The 19,043-nt window shown below is 34.5% G+C and overlaps 1 protein-coding gene across 5 annotated transcripts in view; it reads left to right on the forward strand.

Moving 5' to 3' along the window:
* GRIK2 (glutamate ionotropic receptor kainate type subunit 2) overlaps window positions 1-19,043 on the forward strand; it is a 661,616-nt gene that overhangs the window by 442,830 nt on the left and 199,743 nt on the right. For all 5 annotated transcript variants that reach the window (XM_045499147.1, XM_045499151.1, XM_045499149.1 and 2 more), the window contains exon 11: window positions 3,702-3,908. In XM_045499147.1, the coding sequence (XP_045355103.1) occupies window positions 3,702-3,908 (207 nt within the window). The remainder of the gene's footprint in view (window positions 1-3,701; window positions 3,909-19,043) is intronic.

Consider the following 19,043-nt stretch of genomic DNA (forward strand, 5'->3'; position numbering starts at 1 on the left):
TCACAGGGGTGGAAGAAGACTGTTTTGTCACATTTGTAGTATTCTCTGTGCCCCTGGAGAATAAATTTTATATGTGATCACATAGTACTAAAAATTAGGATCCTTCCTGTCCTTTACCTCATGGTAAGCCTAAATATCTAGCTTTGATTTTAGTTACAAATTAATTTCTGTTTCCTATGTGTTTGATCTAATTCCATTTCAAACTCCAGCACATGTAGATTTTCTACAAATGCTCTTATGGTGTAGAAAGCAACATAAAATAATGGGGAAAGTATGTATTTTGGAATTTAGAAAACCTGAGTTCTTAGCTGAGTCCCTTCTTAGCTTTTATCTCTTAGCTATGTGACCTCTCTGAAAAATGACAATTAATAAAATAAGCTAGTAAAATGGTCCTAATACAATAGTTCTACTAGTAATTAAAATACCCTAACTAGTAAAATAGTTTACATATTAAAATAGTTCTAATAAAACTCCATTGAAGTATATGAAAAGATGTTCAATATCATATGTCCTTAGGGAATTTTGAATTAAAGCAGCAGTGAAAAACCAATACATACCTATTAGAATGGCCAAAAGCCAGAGCACTGGATATTGAAGAAATGGGCAAAAGATATGAAAAGACATTTCTAGAAAGAAGATATCCAGATGACTAACAGACACATGAAAAAATGCTCAACATCACTCATTGTCGGGAAAATACAAATCAAAGCCACAATGAGATACCACCTCACACCTGTCAGAATGGCTAAAATGAGCAACTCAGGCAACGATAGATGTTGGCGAGGATGAGAAGAAAGAGGAACCCTTTTGAACTATTGGTGGGAATGAAAACTGGTGCAGCCATTCTGGTAAACAGTTTGGAGTTTCCTTAAAAAATTAAAAATAGAACTACCCAATGGCCCGGCAATTGCACTTAGTAGGTATTTATCCAAAGATACAGGAGTGCTGATTCGAACTGGCACATGCACCCCAATGTTTACAACAGCACTGTTGACAATAGCCAAAGTATGGATGGAGCCCAAATGTCCATCAACTGATAAATATAATGGAATATCACTCGGCAATAAAAAAGAATGAAATCTTGCCATTTGCAACAACGTGGGTGGAACTAGAGTATATCATGCTAAGCTAAATAGGTCAGAAAAAGATAAATATCATATGATTTCACTCATGTGGAATTTAAGAAACAAAACAGATGAACATAGGGGAAGGGAAGCAAAAAAAGATAAAAACAGAGAAGAAGACAAACCTTAAGATTCTCTGAAATACACAGAACAAACTGAGGGTTGCTGGTGGGGTGTTGGGTGGGGGAATGGGCTAAAAGGGCAAGGGGCATTAAGGAGGACCTTGTTGGGGTGAGCACTGGGTGTTATATGTAAATGATGAATCACTGAAATCTATTCCTGAAATCATTATTACACTATATGTTAACTAACTTGGATTTACATTAAAAATAAATAAATAAATGAATGCTGTATTTTATGCTTAGTAGCTTGTCTTTATAATTTTAATGGTGTCTTTCACAGAGCAAAAAAAATGTAATTGTTATAAAGTCCAATTTTCACTTTTTTTCTTCTATGATTGTGCATTTTGTGTCAGGTCTAAAGATTTTCTCATATGCTTTTTAAAATAATTGTTTTTAATGTTTATTTATTTTTGAGAGAGATAGAGCACAAGAGGGGAAGGGCCAGAGAGAGAAGGAGACACAGAATCTGAAGCAGGCTCCAGGCTCCAGGCTCCAGGCTCCGAGCTGTCAGCACAGAGCCAGATGTGGGGCTCAAACTCATAGACTGCAAGATCATGACCTGAGCCAAGTTGGATGCTTAACTGACTGAGCCTCCCAGGCGCCACTCTCCTATGCTTTTATTTTCTAAAAGTTTAATGGCTTTTATATTTAAATATACAAAATTAAATATAGTGGTGATATATATATATATATATATATATAGAGAGAGAGAGAGAGAGAGAGAGAGAGAGCGCTGAAGGAGAAGCAGTGTTATCAAGATGTGGGTCCAATAAAGCAAAAAGTTGAAGGGAATTCCAAAAATTAGTTACAAATGTGGAACAATGTGCTGATCTCTAAGCAAGAGTTCTTTAGCACAGAGTTCAGTGTGTAGGAGTGTCAGAAGAACAGCACACTGGTGTGGTTGGAGTGTGTATGAAATAGTACAGGGATAAACCAGGTCAACAGTGATGGGAAGAAAAATGGAATTAGTCTTGTTTCTGAGATGAGTGTGGACAAGAGGACACATTGCTATCATATCTAAAATGCCCTTAGGTGTGATGACCCTCATGGGATGAGTATTGTTCTCCCAGGGTTGGGAGGAGGGTGGTCATCTTTCTAGATAGACTGGCATGGCAGCCTTTTAAGTTTTTCCACTCTGCAGTGTCTTTTTCTGACAGCACCTTCCATAGGCTTTACCCATAGTCAAATAGAAATAAGTAGTACCGCCAACCGCACTCTGGATACCAGATATCTGGATACAGATACCATGTTCCACCTGCCCCCACGAAAGTACGCTAATGCACGGATTCTCTTAGTACTTAATTAAACATGTGAATTTTTAACAGGGCCTGTTATTCAGAGCCTTACAGGATTTGGTTCCTCATTCTTTCTACATTTCTGACCTTGTTCAACTAATTCCCTCACTTACTGGATGTGATTCCTGTCACACTGATGGCTGTAGTCCTCTTTCTGGAACACTCCAGTGTCACATTGGCCTTAAGGCTTTTACTTGCTGTATCCTTGACCTGAAGTTCTCTTCTGTCAGATTTTCAAATGACTAGATTCTTTTTCATATTTTAGTTTCTACTTCATCTCTCATCTCCTCATCAAAAACTTCCAGACATATTTCTCAATTTTGTCTTGTTTTCTCTTATCTTGCCAAGTACCTTGAGGTTGTTCTATATCCTATTCCCCTATTTTATGTTTTTATGCCATTTATCAGTATCAGAAATTATGTGTTCTACTTGTTTAGGCATTTATTATTTATTTCCTCATATATATCATGAACTTTATGACTCAGAAATTTCTCTTTTATATAGAGGAGGGCTGGCTCATAGTAGACGCTTCATAAAATATTGTCGGATGAATGTATAAACACTTGATAAATGTTTCTTTTTCTATATTCCAAAGTAAGCTACTATTTCTTTTCCTATAAATAAATATAGTGGTTATGATTTTCATGGTTGTTTGGACAAAATGTGGTAATATATAAAAGTCCATACTACAGTTTTTAACACATAGTAGGCAATTAGGCAGTGGATTTTTTTTTTCATTTTTCCATCAATATATCCCACTGAAATAGCACAGTAGATATTGATTAAATGACATAATTCAAACTGGGGTATTGTAATCATGTGAAATGATATCTTACGTATTACATATTTTATGGCATATATCACATTATATACTATCCCTTATATATGACATAAGATATATCATATGGGATATGTGACATATTTTTATTAGATAGTAATGATGAAATTATTATAGTTAAATATTCTCCTTTGAAGCACAAATATTCCAAAAGTAATCTGCCTTCTTAGGTTTTCAAACTATGTTAATTACAATTAGGAAAAAAATAAAATTGTCTGTATTTCTAAATTAATGTGAGATATTCTATCTTCTAAGGAAAGCTTTAATTCTGATAGTTTCATGATTAACTATTATTTCCTACCTTCATGTTTACTGTTTCCAGGAAGAACCCTATGTCTTGTTTAAGAAGTCTGACAAACCTCTCTATGGGAATGATCGATTTGAGGGCTATTGTATTGACCTCCTCAGAGAGTTATCTACAATCCTTGGCTTTACGTATGAAATTAGACTTGTGGAGGATGGGAAATATGGAGCCCAAGATGATGCCAATGGACAATGGAATGGAATGGTCCGTGAACTGATTGATCACGTAAGCCTTTTTTCTCATTTTTATCATTACCTTTGGTAGATTGCTAAAATATTTACTTTTTAAAAGTTTTTTGATGGTCAAGGGTTAATAATGGCAAAGAGCAGTGATATATTTCAAGTATGTATTTCCTTAAATAATTATCTTCAAAGTATGTTTTATTTTTGCCTTAAATATAAACAATCTAAGAGGGATGTATGGTTCTATTAGAGAGAGTCGTCTGTTTTAAATTCACTAGTATTTAGTGATTTAATATCTTGAAATATTTAGTCCTAATTTGCAAATTATAATGTGGTTTCCCAACAATTTATTTCTTTTTCACTTTTATAATACTGACTTCATAATCAATAGAAGGAATGATGATGCGAACTCTAAATTTTATGATAAAAATTTTCTGGATTAGCGTAGGTTACTTCTTATCTTTAGAGATGAGAGAAATCTATATGCAAAAAGAATAGAATAAAGATACTGTGTAAAATAAAGTATTTTAAGTGTATTAATCTGGCGATAGACATTTTATTTATTTAGTTAGTTAGTTAGTTGAATAAAGCCAGACATTCCTTCTTTGGTCAAGAAAGCATTATTTCATAATTTCTTAGTTGGCAGTGTCGATTAATTCATCTCTTTGAAATAAACTCTTATTTTTTAAAAATAATAATAATATTACATTTGGCTTTGTGTTTTGTAACATTTAAGTTTATTTTGACATTTTCCATAATATTAAGGCATGTAATTATTGTCAAATATCTACAAAGTAACAAAATATATTTTGCTTTTAAAAAACCATGAAAACTGTACCCTAAATTAAAGTCCTTACTAATGGAAGTAGCAAAAATAGGCAGTTTTCACAACATTTTGAAGATATTTCATTGCTATTAACTATAAAGTTTATTATCAAGAGTAAAGGAATAAGGGAGATCTGTCTCTATCCCTATCTATCTATCTATCTATCTATCTATCTATCTATCTATCATCTATCAGGGGATGTTAGGGTTTGGTTAGAAGCAGAATAACAAAACAAATAAACAATTATCATTAAACTTATTTTTCTTTAATCTTCAACATATTATTTTAATTATTTGAAATTTACTCAATAAGGTTCTGAGGTTCTAGGCTTAATCAGTTATTTCTAAAAATTCTGCATAAATGGTCCATTTATATTTTACTTTGTAAAATCTGTTAAAGATGATGAAAATGTATATGATTTGGAATCAGATATGAAACCTTAAACTTTATGTTCACTTATATTACTATAGCAGCAACCATCAGAAATCTAATTCAAGCTGGTTTAAGCAAAAATGGTAACTTGTTTGTTTGCATCTTTGTAAAGTCCAGAGGTAGTGTGGCTGGATTTAGAATATCAAGATTTAGTTTCCCTGATATTTTGCCTCAATGTAGTCTTTGTTTCTCTGTATTTGTTTTACTCTTAGACATGTGCCTCTCAACAGATGGCAAGAACAATTGCTACCAACAGTTCTAGATCAACCATCCAGGTAGAAGTAAAGCACCTGGACCCTATAATTTAGTCAAGGGACCCCAAATTTGGTTTCATTGGCCAGACCAAGGTCATAAACTAGATTCTGAACCAATTATCCCATTCAGAGGAAGTGCTATTCTTGGGGTGCCTAGGTAGTTCAGTTGTTTATGCATCCGACTCTTGGTTTTGGCACAGGTCATGATCTCATGGTTTGTGAGTTCGAGCCACACATCAGGCTCCATACTGACAGTGTGGTGCCTGCTTGGGATTCTCTCTCTCCCTCTCTCTCTGTCCTTCCCCTGCTGTCTCTCTCTCTCTCTCTCTCTCTCTCTCTCTCAAAAATAAATAAACTTAAAAATATTTTTTTAAAAAAGGAAAGAAGTGCTATTCTCATTGGATAGCTTGGAGGCAATATATTCACACAAGAAATTAGGAGGTGAGGTGAATCCCTTTTAAAACCACATAGATTTAGATTTGAGGAACTGTGAATTTTTAAAGGAAAATTAGGGTGTTTATCCAGGAAGAAAGTAGAATGGATCCTGCACATACCAATACAAATGTATATCCAGCATCAAACCTTTGCATACGTAGCCTATTTTCTTTTTTTCAAAGAAATTAAAAGTAGAAAATGAAGGTTAGGAAATAATGATTTAGATCTATGGCATAAAAGAGGATGGCACCCAAAATGAAGGAATAGTAAGGGGGATTCTATCAGTTGATATTTGTTTCTCAAGAAAATTATTTGTAGTATTGGATTGAGACCACTGATGAGGGCTTCAAGTTACTGGATCATTTTATTCTTCTTAGTGCCATATCTTTCACTTCACCTTTTATTTTTCCTTTAGTAGAGTACTATTCTGTCCTAGTATCCACTTTCTTGGTGCCTTCCTCATGTTTCATATTGCCAACCAAGCCTTGGTTATTAATATTTAGCATGAGTCATATTAAACTAGAATGATGATTATAGTCAATATATTTTTCTTTGTACAACCTCACCCTGGTTTGCATATTTATGAATATGCTAATTTCAACACAAAGTAGTAACTCTTCCTGATAATCAGATAAATATCCTAAACTGCTTGCTCTCCTTGTTTTCTTTGGATAAGCTTATCTTCTCTCATAGCTTGATTACCATGCTCAAACTGAAATTTCACCATTCTGCATCTTTAGGCGTGAGCCTTAGATGCATATATCAACCTACCTCTGTTATATTTTTTGCTTAAATATTTCATAAGCATCTCAAAGATAGAATATTCCAGACTGAATTTATTGTTTATATTTCTTGAACCTTTTCTTTCTGAAGAATTTCTTATATCAGTACATGGAACAATGATTCAATAGGTTCCCTAAGCCAAAATTTAGTAGTCATTTTTGGATTATTTCTCACTCCATCATGTTTTATTGAGTGTGGTCCTTAAATAATTTTTTAATGATTATTTATTTTTGAGAGAGACAGAAACAGAGCGTGAATGGGGGAGGGACAGAGAGAGAGGGAGACACAGAATGTGAAGCAGGCTCCAGGCTCTGACCTTGTCAGCACAGAGAAGGACACGGGGCTCAAACTCACAAACCATGAGGTCATGACCTGAGCGAAAGTCAGATACTTAACTGACTGAGCCACCTAGAGCCCCTGTCCTTAAATAATTTTAAAACCTGCTCACTTATCTCCATCTCCACCGTTACCTGGAATAATATCCCAATATGAGGATCTTTCCTTTCTAATACATTATCTGTATATATATATCCATTATCTATCTATCTATCTATCATCTGTCTATCTATCTATCTATCTATCTATCTATCTATCATCTATATCATTCAGCTAGGATGTTGTTTCAGAAGAAGAAATCTGATCATGCTTTTCTTGTGCATAAAATCTATCAGTAGTTTCCATTGTCCTAACAATATGGCACCAACTATATAATATATTTATAATACTTCCACATTTGGTTGTCTATCTGTGATGGAAATCTTCTTTTTACCCTCCAGATGTACTCTCAGATCTTCTCCACCTTGCTTTCTGTATTGGGAGGTTGTCTTACATGGAGTAAATCAACAGGGCTCCCAGTAAGAGATCCAAGGAAAGGAGGAGAGTGAGGTCAGAATATTTATTTCCCTCCTTGCTCCCTGAGATGTTGGCTTAAGCTGGCTGTGTGCCTACAAGGAATGCCAGTTTCTTATTATGAAGCCTGATCTATACAAATCTATCTCCTGTTCTCAGTTCCAATTTACACCCTACATAGGTTTGTTTCTCCAGATCTCAGGATGGTTACAGCTTAGGTGCTATTAGCCTTGGGTTCCTGCACCATCCCTTAAAACTTCCCAACACCAGGGGTCCTTGAAATATGTTCCATACACCTGCAGATCAATTTCACTTGCAAACTTGTTAGAAATGCAAATTTTCAGGCCCTAACCTAGAACTACTAGATCTATAACTCTGGGGTGGAGCCCAGCAATCTTTCTTTCAGCAAGCCCTAATGGTGATTCTGATGTTCGCTGAAATTTGAGAATCAATATTCTACCCTCCACCCGGACTTGTGTAATTAATTTTTCTCTTTGTAAACAAATCCTATTCAGTTATCATTTGAGTGTTCCATCTGTTTTCTGTTGAGAAGCTAACTGGTACACCTCTCTATACTTCATCTATTTTGCCCTCTCCAACCAAACCCAGGTGGACTTTTTTCAGCCTTGTTCTCTTTTAAAGCTTTTAGGCTAGTTCTCTGACTGTACCACTCTCTTCAACCTCCACCCAAATCAGCTCATCTGAATTACTTCTACTTAACTTCAGAAATACTTGTCCAGTGATGCTTCCCCACCCCACCTCAGGAAGCCCACCCGCTATGAGCTTCCACACAACCCTTCTTGCATAACATCTGTCACACTTTAATTACCAGCTTAATATTTGCCATATTTATTTGTATGTATGTTGTATGGTAGTTATAAAATCAATCAAGACTATTTCAGGTACAAGTGTCAGAAACATGGCTAAAAATAGCTTACACAGATATACTTCAAAAAATATCTCATATTACTAAAAAAGTCCTATGATGGTTCTCATTTCAAGTATAATTGGATTCAGGGTCTTAAAGTATGTCATTAATATCTGACACCTCCTTTGCTGCCTTTTTGTCTCTTGGCTTTACTCTCCTCTGTAGTTTTTATTCTTAAGTACTTTCTTTCCATATGGTGACAAAGGCGACCCAAGGTGGCTCTAGACCAGTGGTTATCACCTGGAAGGATAACCCAAGAGTCTTTTCCCAAGAGACTTTTGGCCATGTTGAGAGACATTATTTATTGTCTTGACTTAAGGAGGTGGGGGAGATGTTGCTACTGGCATCTGAGGATAGAGGCCAGTGGTGCTAACCTCTAAACAATGTGCAAGATAGCCCCTCCCCTCCAAAAAAAAAAAAAAAAAGAATTATTTGCTCCAAATATCAGTCTTACTGAAGTTAAGAAACTTTGTTCTAGGCTTACCTGGTTTTTAGGGATCTCCTTTTGAAAGAGATAGAGGTCTTCTTTTGCCAACGTTTCAGCAAAATCCATGGTGGGGGATTGGGGTAGATGGAGGGGTATCGGCTGGACTAAGTTGGACCATGTGCTCATCTGTGAACTAATCCAAAAGGCTTCAATTGGGAAGGCAGTAGTTGGAATAGCCAGACCTGGGTTATGTGTCCATACCATACCCTTATCTATTGGATAGAATCTGTCCCATCTGAATTATGCCACTTATTTGTATATGAACTTGGATGCAGAGGCAACTAATATTTATTTTATACCAACTATGTGCAGTCCATTTTTTAGCGTTTTGTTGTTGTTGTTGTTGCTGTTGTTTGTTTGTTTTAGGTTTGACTAGGTTAAGTAGAATGGAGATATCTATCAAGAGGTTATATTTATGCAAGTATTGTGAGGAAGAAATACAATTAAAAATAAAATCTCTTTCCAACCCCAAAAATCTTTCCATAAAGGTAGATGAAAAATAAAATAATTTTATTAATGAATAGGCATTAAATCAGAATGAGATGCACATCACAGTCAATTCACTAAGAGATTACAAAGGCAGAAAGCAATCTCACCCTTTTTTATAGTCAGGAAGGCACAACCCATTGTATACATGTTCTCAAGATAAATAATAACTGGTCCTCAAGTAAGAAGGCTTGAAAGCACCATTTATCACACATAGTTCCTCCTAGATTTATTTGGAAACTGGAGTGACCATCTGTGTTAGCTAATTGGTTTTATTCAATAGAAAAATACACTTCCCAGGTCTTTATGAGAAAGGTGGTTTTTAGGCTCCCACCCACCTAAGTTAGGCTCCTACTTTCCCATGGAAATTTGGAAATAGGGTGTTATCTTCCCTGGTGATTACATTTCAAAGAGATACTTCCCAGATCCTTGGGAAAGGCATTGTTGAGTCATAAAGATGACAAGAGGTTTAATTGGCCTTTTAATATATATTTAAGATAAATATAAATATATATTTGTATATGTATAAAATCTTATGGCTAATAATGTGTGTGTGTGTGTGTGTGTGTGTGTAAAAGAGAGAAAGAAGTTACAAGTTTTCTAAAGTAAATGTTCTAGGAAAAGGGGAAGGGATTGATTCCTTTATTTTCAACAAGGAGAACTGAGCCTCCTGTGTTTAATTTGTATTTGCCCTTACAGTTGCAGGTCTTTGTTATTCTAGTAAAGCTGGTTTTAGCACCTTCTCCCTCTGTCCTTTTGAGGGTTTGGTATGATCTCTCAAATCTATTATGATCTAACCAGGGATGAATCTTGGTGATGCAATATGAAGATACAACCCCAGAAAGATATTAAGAGAAAGTGGCTCCCTGAGGCAGTTAGTCCTTGAAAAGTGACAAGCCTTCTTGCTGAAAGCACCTTCCTCTTCCATCATCTCTACAGCAGGGCTGTACAACATGGGGTACTAGTAAGTCCTTGGTAAGACAGATGTGGAATAAAATCCTAATTCTTCTGCTGTGTAGTTTGATGTTTTATGCACATTGCCTTAAACTCTTTGAGTCTTAGTTTTTGCAAAAGTAATAGAAATAATATCATATTAATCATTAGGAAGATATACATAAATTCTCTAATGCAGTACCTGACTTATAGTAGATAAGCAGCAGAAGTACAACTAATAAGTACAAAATTTGCGTTATTCTTTCTACTGTATTGTTAATGAGTATTCTTATTGAGGACTAAGAAGTAAAAATTAGAGACACTACTACAGTGTAAAAAATGTAGGAATTATAGTTGCTACTGATATTAATTTTGAATCAGAGTCAGTAATATTGGCATTAAGTTTTAATAGTAAAATTTATTAATTTGAACATTGGTATTCAAATATCTTATTACTTTTCTACCTAACTGATCTATGTCTTGGTGGTTTTATATTAGAATTAAACATGGGGAAGAATTAATAGAGAGTCAAATTCAGTGTGAGATTAGCAATAGGCAAGATAAGTGAGGGAGGATGATGTTTCGGCAAAGTAGGGACATCCGGTTAAAAAATTACTATTTAATATTTTTTTAAAGATAAAGTAATCATTATAAGAAAAGTCAAAACATGTTTGGACCTCCCTGTATTTATTTTATGGTTTGGTAGTGTGTCAAGTTTGAATTCTATTAAAACTGAAAGTGAAGGGATATATTTTCCTTGCTTAAATCCTTTGAAATCTCAACCTGCCACTTCTTAAATACACTTTTAAGGTTTTTTTCTTAATGTTTATTTTTGAGAGAGAGAGTGCACACGAGAGAGGGAATATTTATCGAAATAATGACACAAATGTTCAACAGTGTTCCACAACAAATGTCAAACTCAAGCACCCTGCTTGAGAGAGAGAGAGAGAGAGAGAGAGAGAGAGAGCAGGGAAGGACCGGAGAGAGAGGGACAGAGGATCTGAAGTGGGCTCTGTGCTGACAGCCCAGAGCCTGATGCAGGGCTTTAACTCAGGAACCATGAGATCATGACCTGAGCCTAAGTCAGATGCTTAACTGATTGAGCTACCCAGGTGCCCCTCTTAAATACATGTTTAAACTAAAAATTGCTCAGAAACAAATTATTTGGTAAATTAAAAAAAAAAATGTTAATGGTATATGTCCTACCACAGAGAAAGTAGAGCAGCAATCTAGGCAGTTTTCCCTTTATGTAGGTAACCTGCTTAAAAAAATTAATGTTTATTTATTTTTGAGAGAGAGAGAGAGAGAGAGCGTGTGAGTGCAAGTAGGGGAGAGGCAAAGAGAGAGGGAGACACAGAATCTGAAACAGGCTCCAGGCTCTGAGCTGTCAGCACAGAGCTCGACATGGAGCTCGAACTCATGAACCTGTGAAATCATGACCTGAGCCTAAGTTGGTCATATAACCTACTGATCCACCCAGGCACCCCAGATGACCTGCTTTTTTTTTTTTTTTTTTTTGTAACATCTTAATTCTAAGAGGTCTTTCCCTCAGGCTGTCTAGTGAGTTATGATTAGTGTCATGGGCCATTCTATTTGAAGTTTGTTGGGCAGCTATAAAAGTTGATTTAAAAAAAAATTTTTTTACCGTTTATTTATTTTTGAGACAGAGAGAGACAGAGCATGAACGGGGGAGGGTCAGAGAGAGAGGGAGACACAGAATCTGAAGCAGGCTCCAGGTTCCTAGCTGTCAGCACAGAGCCCGAAGCAGGGCTCAAACTCACAGACCGTGAGATCATGACCTGAGCCGAAGTCGGACGCTTAACCAACTGAGCCACCCAGGCACCCCCAAAAGTTGATATTTTTTTGTGAGTCATCACACTAAAATCTAAATCAGGACACTATTTCATCTTATCAATTCACTGCATCTGAGGTATACTAGGTAGTATTTATTGGCTTCAAATATACTGAAAATAGTTGGGAGACACAACACAATTGCAGAAAGTGGTCAGCATTAAAGAATATTTATTGAAAAAACGACACAAATGTTCAACAGTGTTCCACAACAAATGTTAAACTCAAGCACCATGCTCTTTAGAGAAATTGCTACATATTTTCCAAATTCTTTTATTTTTATGTTGCCTTCCCAAGGCCCCAGTGGAAGTTTCTGTTCAAGGACCAAGTAAAAAAATACACAGTGACATCTTTTTCTCTTGAAAGTAAAGCATTGTAACTTTTTGTATAGTATTTTATGAAGCATTTTATCAAGTTTTTCACTCTTAAAACCAAATTTAGCTATTCAGCTATTACTGGTGGGAGACTCTGTTCTGTGAACGGAGATCTTGGTTCTAGGTTTCCCTACAGAACATTACCTGAGGATCTGCGCTCAAATAAAGACAGCCAGGAGGAAAGTAGCAAGCACAAAGCAGTTTATTAAGGACAGTACACTCTCATGATAGTAGAGGGGGCAGGCCTGGAGAGGTCAACTGCACTGGGGTTAAGAGTGTCTTTTCTTTTTAATGTTTGCTTAGCTTATGGGTCATAGCTGGTGAGGAGTCTCTGGGGTTATTTCCAATCATTTAAGTGACTCCTCCTAATGGTCAGGAGGGGTAGTTTTTGGCCCTACAGGGTTCTTACTGGAACTGTCATGGCCATCTTTCCCCACTGCTGTGGGGTGGGGTGTCAAAACCCCAGTGTAAATATATTATAATGAAGCTATAGTTTACCCTGGGGCCGAGGTTGAAGAGGAGAGCACATGTTGTACAACTGTGGCTCCTGGTCTGTCAGCCCCACGGTGTTGGAAGCCACAATGCCAGGATGTTGAAAGCTATAAGTCAGGATATTGCACCCTTAGGTTTCTAATGGTAACATATTTATCACCACCCTTGTCTCCAGCTCATGTTTACCTAACTGCCTACTCTATAAGCGCCTGACTTAGTAGTGGGGAGTACACAGAACCTTGCTAATGCAACCATGTTATTAAGCTAGGCATAAATTTTACTTGTAGCTTTGGGTGGTGTATTCTTTATGGCTAATAACTCATTTACGGGCTCATGAGACTACTGTTGTGAGTATGTTATTCATAAAGCCAACTAGAGTTATTCATAAGCTTGAGGGAAAACACCTAAGCTGCAATAAGCCAGCAGCACATGTTATTATGGGACTACTTAAAGGAGACAAGGGCAGTTAAATTACATTCAAATCTCTGGTGATGTTTGCCTTGGCAGTGGAAAACTTCAGGAGAATTTATACTTGTAAACATACATAAATTAATACAGTAGTATGCAAAGTCTGTGTATGTCCAGGTCAAAAATAGACCACAGGTCACAGACACTCCTTGTTACTTGAAATTCTTTGCCTTTTCATCCTTCCCACAGAATACACCCCAGCTTGAGGCAAATTTCAGCACACTCTTAAACCAGTGGTCTTCTGGGCCTTTCCTGACATAGTGTCTTAATGCTGATAAAATGTTTGAGGGAATATTACATCTGCAAATCCACAATTACTTCTTATGTGGGCAAATTTGGGAATTTGGGTTCTGTTTTTTATAATTATAGCTGAAAAATCAGAGGTTTTAAAAGTCATATTCTCATTCCCTTTACCTCATTAGAATTGTGTAGATTAGAGTATTAGACTATTAGAGGTGTGTGTGGAAAAAAAAAAAAAGCAGGGGGAACTCTATGTGGCTCAGTCGGCTGAGAGGCTGACTCTCTGTTTTGGCTCAGGTCATGATCCCAGGGTTGTGGGATTGAGCCCTACACGGGGTTCCACATTGACTGTGGAGTCTGTTTAAGATTCTCCTCTCTCCCTCTGCCTCCTCACCCCCCTCCCCAACTCTCTCTCTCTCAAAAAAAGTGTGTATGCTTTGTTCTAAGTAACATTTAAAACCTAGATCTTTTAGAGGTGCCAACTACTTTTAGAAAGTTACGACTTCTCTGTGCATAAAGAGACTTGTGTCTTAATATCATTAACCATTTGTTGTTGGTAAGAGAGTGTATTGGTCAATAAAAGCTTTTCCTTTTCTTTTTGATGAAGATCCTTTGTATAACTTCAGATGCTGTAGAAATTTTAAAGATAAACACAAGCTTGATCATTTGATAGATATCTTAAAAAACAGTGAGAAATTCTGTTTCAGTGTATCAAACAACTATGGCAAAGAGGGAAGTCTATTGGGATCTAATTCACTCTTATTTTACATTATTTTTAAGAAGACCCATGATGCTATGGGTTTCTAGCTGCATGAATGCTTCCCAGCATGCTGTCTTAGCATTGCAATTGGTATTTAACATTATCAAACCTTTTATGATTCATAAATGAGCCTAACAGGACCTTACTATACTCTGCTTTTGCCTCCTGATTGCTCTTTTATTATATTCTAGGAAGGAAATCAAATATTTGTTTTTCAGGGAACTTAAAGAGGCTCCAGGTATTATCACAAAAAATTGAAAGGCTAAGTCAAAAAAATGGTTTTAAATACATGGGGATTGACTTACACTGTAGCTTTGAGTTTTGATAGTGTGTTGTCTCAATTTTGCACTCTAGTGGAAGCATTCTAGTATTTTCAGGCAAAAAAATTGAAGAGTAGTAATACTATTGTCACTTTTTTAATTTTAGGAAAAATAACTAAAAAATAGATGTGCAAATTTATTTATAATTTCCCATGACCCAAAAGTGATGACTGTTAGCAAGTTTGTTTCCTTTGCTTTAAGTTTTTCTCTTTTAATATATGACATTGCATATGATGGTGAAGTCCCTTAGTTACCATAAAAATTCTCAATTTAGTAATTTTCCAAGTCAAGCACAAAAGATAGAATATCATTTCCTTCATTCCTCTCCAAATGTAACCACTATCTTAAGTTTGGTATTTTTCTCGTCCATTGTATGTAAATCACTCAATAGTACTCTATGATAGGAATGTGCCATTTTTATTTAACTAGTCCTCTACTGAGAGACATTGAAGTTATTTCCAGTGTTATGTTAACAAAAACCAATGCTGTTATGAAGCTCCAGTCTTATCTCCTAGAGCACCTATGTAAGACCTTCTCAAAAGGATCTGCTGAGAAAGGAATTGTTCAGTGTTCATATATGTTTCCAATTTCATAAGATATTGAAAATACTGTTCTCCAGATTATTTTATTAATATATACTTCCACCCATAGTATAGTTTCTGTTTGTCTGCAAAATTACTAACTTGAGGTTCTCACTATTTGAATTCAGTTAATCTTCATGCAAATGAAATCTCATTGCTTTAATTTGCAATTCCCTGATTGTTAGCCTCTTTGTCCTCCCCGAACATTTATAGATGAGTTTCTCCTCTGAATTTCCCATTTGCTTCCTTTGACTTATGATTGATACATAGTAATTTGTTATATTTTCTGAATAATAATAATAATGTAAATATTTATCCCAGTTAGGACTTTATTTTTTAATTTGTTTAAAGTGTGTGTGCCTGTGTTTTCGTATTGAAGTTTTGAAGTTTGAGTTTCTCAAATTTATTAATTTTTCCTATGGCTTGTGATGTTTTTGTGCATGTTGGAAAAATTCTTCCTTAACTTAAGCTCATGAAAATATTTTCCTATTATTTAAAAGGCTAAGATTTTTGTCTTTCAAATATAGCTCTTTTGCCCACCTACAATTTGTTTATTATGCCCACATACATGTGTTGGACTTCAGCATAAATAAAAGTCTCAATTCCTTCTGTTCCTTTCATGAAGACCCCAAATACTCTAAGCTACAACATACTTGGTAATAATTTTCCTTTCTTTGTTAAACAAACAAACAAACAAACTTCGGAAAGCAAGTAGTTTTTACCTTTCTAATTTATTTATTTATTTTGAGACACAGACAGCATGAGTGGGGAAGGGGCAGAAAGAGGGAGAGAGAGAATCCTAAGCAGTCTGCCTGTCAGCACAGAGGTTGATGTGGGGCTGAACTCATGAAACCCACAGATCATGACATGAGATCTGGCTGAAAGTCAAATACTTAATGCTTAGCTGACTAAGCCACACAGGTGTCCCACAAGTAGTTTTTACTTTTAATGAGAAATCCTGTGACTATTATCTCAGACATTAAAGGCAAGGAATTAGGGAAAGTGTGTGACATATTAAAAATGGCTAATGCATTCTTTATAACTGAATTTTTTTCCTCAAGATTTAAAAAGCAACGTGTCACAGTCAAAATGTACTGTCTAATAATTCAGAGGCAAAGATGAGAAAGTTAATCTAGAAGTAGGATATCACAACCAGTATAATTCTGATTTGTACTGTATAAGATTCATTGGAAATTATCCTACAGTTGATACTCAACAACCATTTATTGAATGCCTGTTCTGGGAAAGACTGTTAATTATAGCATTAGCAATATCTCTTAAAAATAATGATTATATTTTATTTTTTAAAAAAGCAAATCAGACATATTGTTAATTTTTTTAATTACTAGTGTAATAAAGAATTTCTCCTCCTATGTAATTGCACATTAACATTGAGGTTATGTTTAGAAATACTTATTTTTTTTAACTTTTTTTTTTCCTAGGATGTATTCTCAAGATTTTTAAAAGAATTTCTTCCCTAATCACAATCTCTTGCCAGTTCACTATTTAGTTGTAATTTATAGCAAAAAAAAAAAGCTAAGAATTGTTTTATTTTGCAATTATATAATAAATTACTGAATAAATCTCACATGGATACTACTAAGTTCTTCAAATATGATTCCTGAACTTAAGATACTTTAAGATATCAGTAAAGTAAGTGTTTCAGACATAAATATTATCAGAAAAAGTAGTACAAACACATAATTTGAATCTTAAGTGGAAGTAAAATGCTAAGTTGTTATTATAGAGATTCCTATAGATATACACAAATTCCTGTATGGTTCCATACCTTCTATATGTAATTTTGCCCCTTATAAAACAGTATACAGCAAATCAGTCTCTCCCTGCCAGGCATTGAAACTTTTCCTTCCTTTACTTTTTCCCCAAGCTTAGGCAAGCCTTTAATAAATAAATAAATAAATAAATAAATAAATAAATAAATAAATAAACAAACAAACAAATAAATAAATAATAAAGCTTCCAAAAGCTTCATAAATGAACAGAGGTAACAGATTGGAATGAGAAGGCTTGAGTTGGGAATTTGATATCTCAAACAAAGTGTTATATAAAAATGAATGTAGAAATATAAATTAAGGGAAAGAGTATTCTGGGAGAAAATTCCCCACACAAGCAGCTCTAAAATCTAGAATTACATGAGTTCAATAATAAAAAGTTTGCATTTGATTCAGAGAATGAATTTACAGTGGCACTCTTGAAGCAGTGGGCTGGAAAGTTTGTTTATCTGTGGTATATGGAACATCTGTGTGTTATTAAATAATAAACACTGATTTTCATCTATTATTACTAGAAAAGCAGAATAAATGTAACTGAAAATAGATATAAACAAATGTGTTTTTTAAATGACATTTGCTTTAGAACATAAAACAAATCTAAACAGACACAAAACAAAGTCCTGAACAAAAACTGAAAAATTTTAAAAAGGAAAACCACAGCATGGATTTTCTTAATAGAAGAAATACCATTTCTTTGTTAACTATAATTAAATTTTCCTTTCATGAAAGTATGTGGAGTTGCTTTTCAAAGTAAATTTGAATAATGTATATATATAATTTCTAAAATAAGGTATTCTTCATGATATCCCCTACTGGAAATATAATGCAATATTATTAATTCAGTATTTTTGTGCACAGCACAATTTTAGGCACTGAAAATTTAAACATAAACATGAATCCTAGAGTGAGAGAGGCACTTAAGTAATTTTTATGTGCTTCAGGTAATGCAATAATAGAGATATTCCCAAGACATTTTGGGAAACCTGAGGGGTATATATATCCAATCCTGTCTAGAAGGAAAAGGATCAAGAAAGTCATTAAGCTTTAATTCTAATATGTCAGAATGTTTTTCCAATATACTATTTTTAGTGTTGCTGTTAATTTAATTTCAGCATGTGGTTTTACCTGAAGGATATTATTTTATATAACATCACATGTGACTAAAGGAGTCAAATATAACTTGGTCAATATATTTAAATGTATTCAAATACACATCAATTTAAGATAAACTCTGGCTAATTTAGAAAATTTTTCAATAGAGGATTAACATAAAGTAAAAAAAAGGTTTCTAAATGTCTTTTTCTAATAGATTTATTTTTAGTAATTAATAACAGTTTATTGAGAATGCATTTGTCTGATAGTATACCATTACGCTAACATTAACCACTATTGTTCTATGCCAAAATCATGCATATTCATTTCTAAATACATTTTAAGTTTTCCTGGTTCCCCTACCAGGACATTCAGTTTGATAAAGATACAGTCACTGAACAAGAAGTTTTTGTTTGTTTATTTTTGCTTTTTTTTTAACTATTTATGATGATATTTCTGATCAAGTTTCTTAAAAAATATTATCCAACTTGGATCATTGGAAAATTATTTTAAAGATGTATTTTAAAAAGGAAATTGTCCATGGGATTTATTCAAGTACAAATTTATTTACTTGTTTATGTGATAATATTTAGCTTGGTATTAGACAATATAAAAATCATTTCTGTCCTTAGTAGTTTCTTCTCCATGGAAGTGATTAATTTTGTTACCTGATAATACACTAGACTCTCTTTGTTCACTGTAGATTAATTTTTTAGCAATATTTAGATTAAAAAATATTCTCTCTAGTGTGACTTTCTGTTTTTCAACGTTTATTTATTTTTGGGACAGAGAGA

Source organism: Leopardus geoffroyi, chromosome B2 (genome assembly GCF_018350155.1).
Source record: "Leopardus geoffroyi isolate Oge1 chromosome B2, O.geoffroyi_Oge1_pat1.0, whole genome shotgun sequence".
NCBI lineage: Eukaryota > Metazoa > Chordata > Mammalia > Carnivora > Felidae > Leopardus > Leopardus geoffroyi.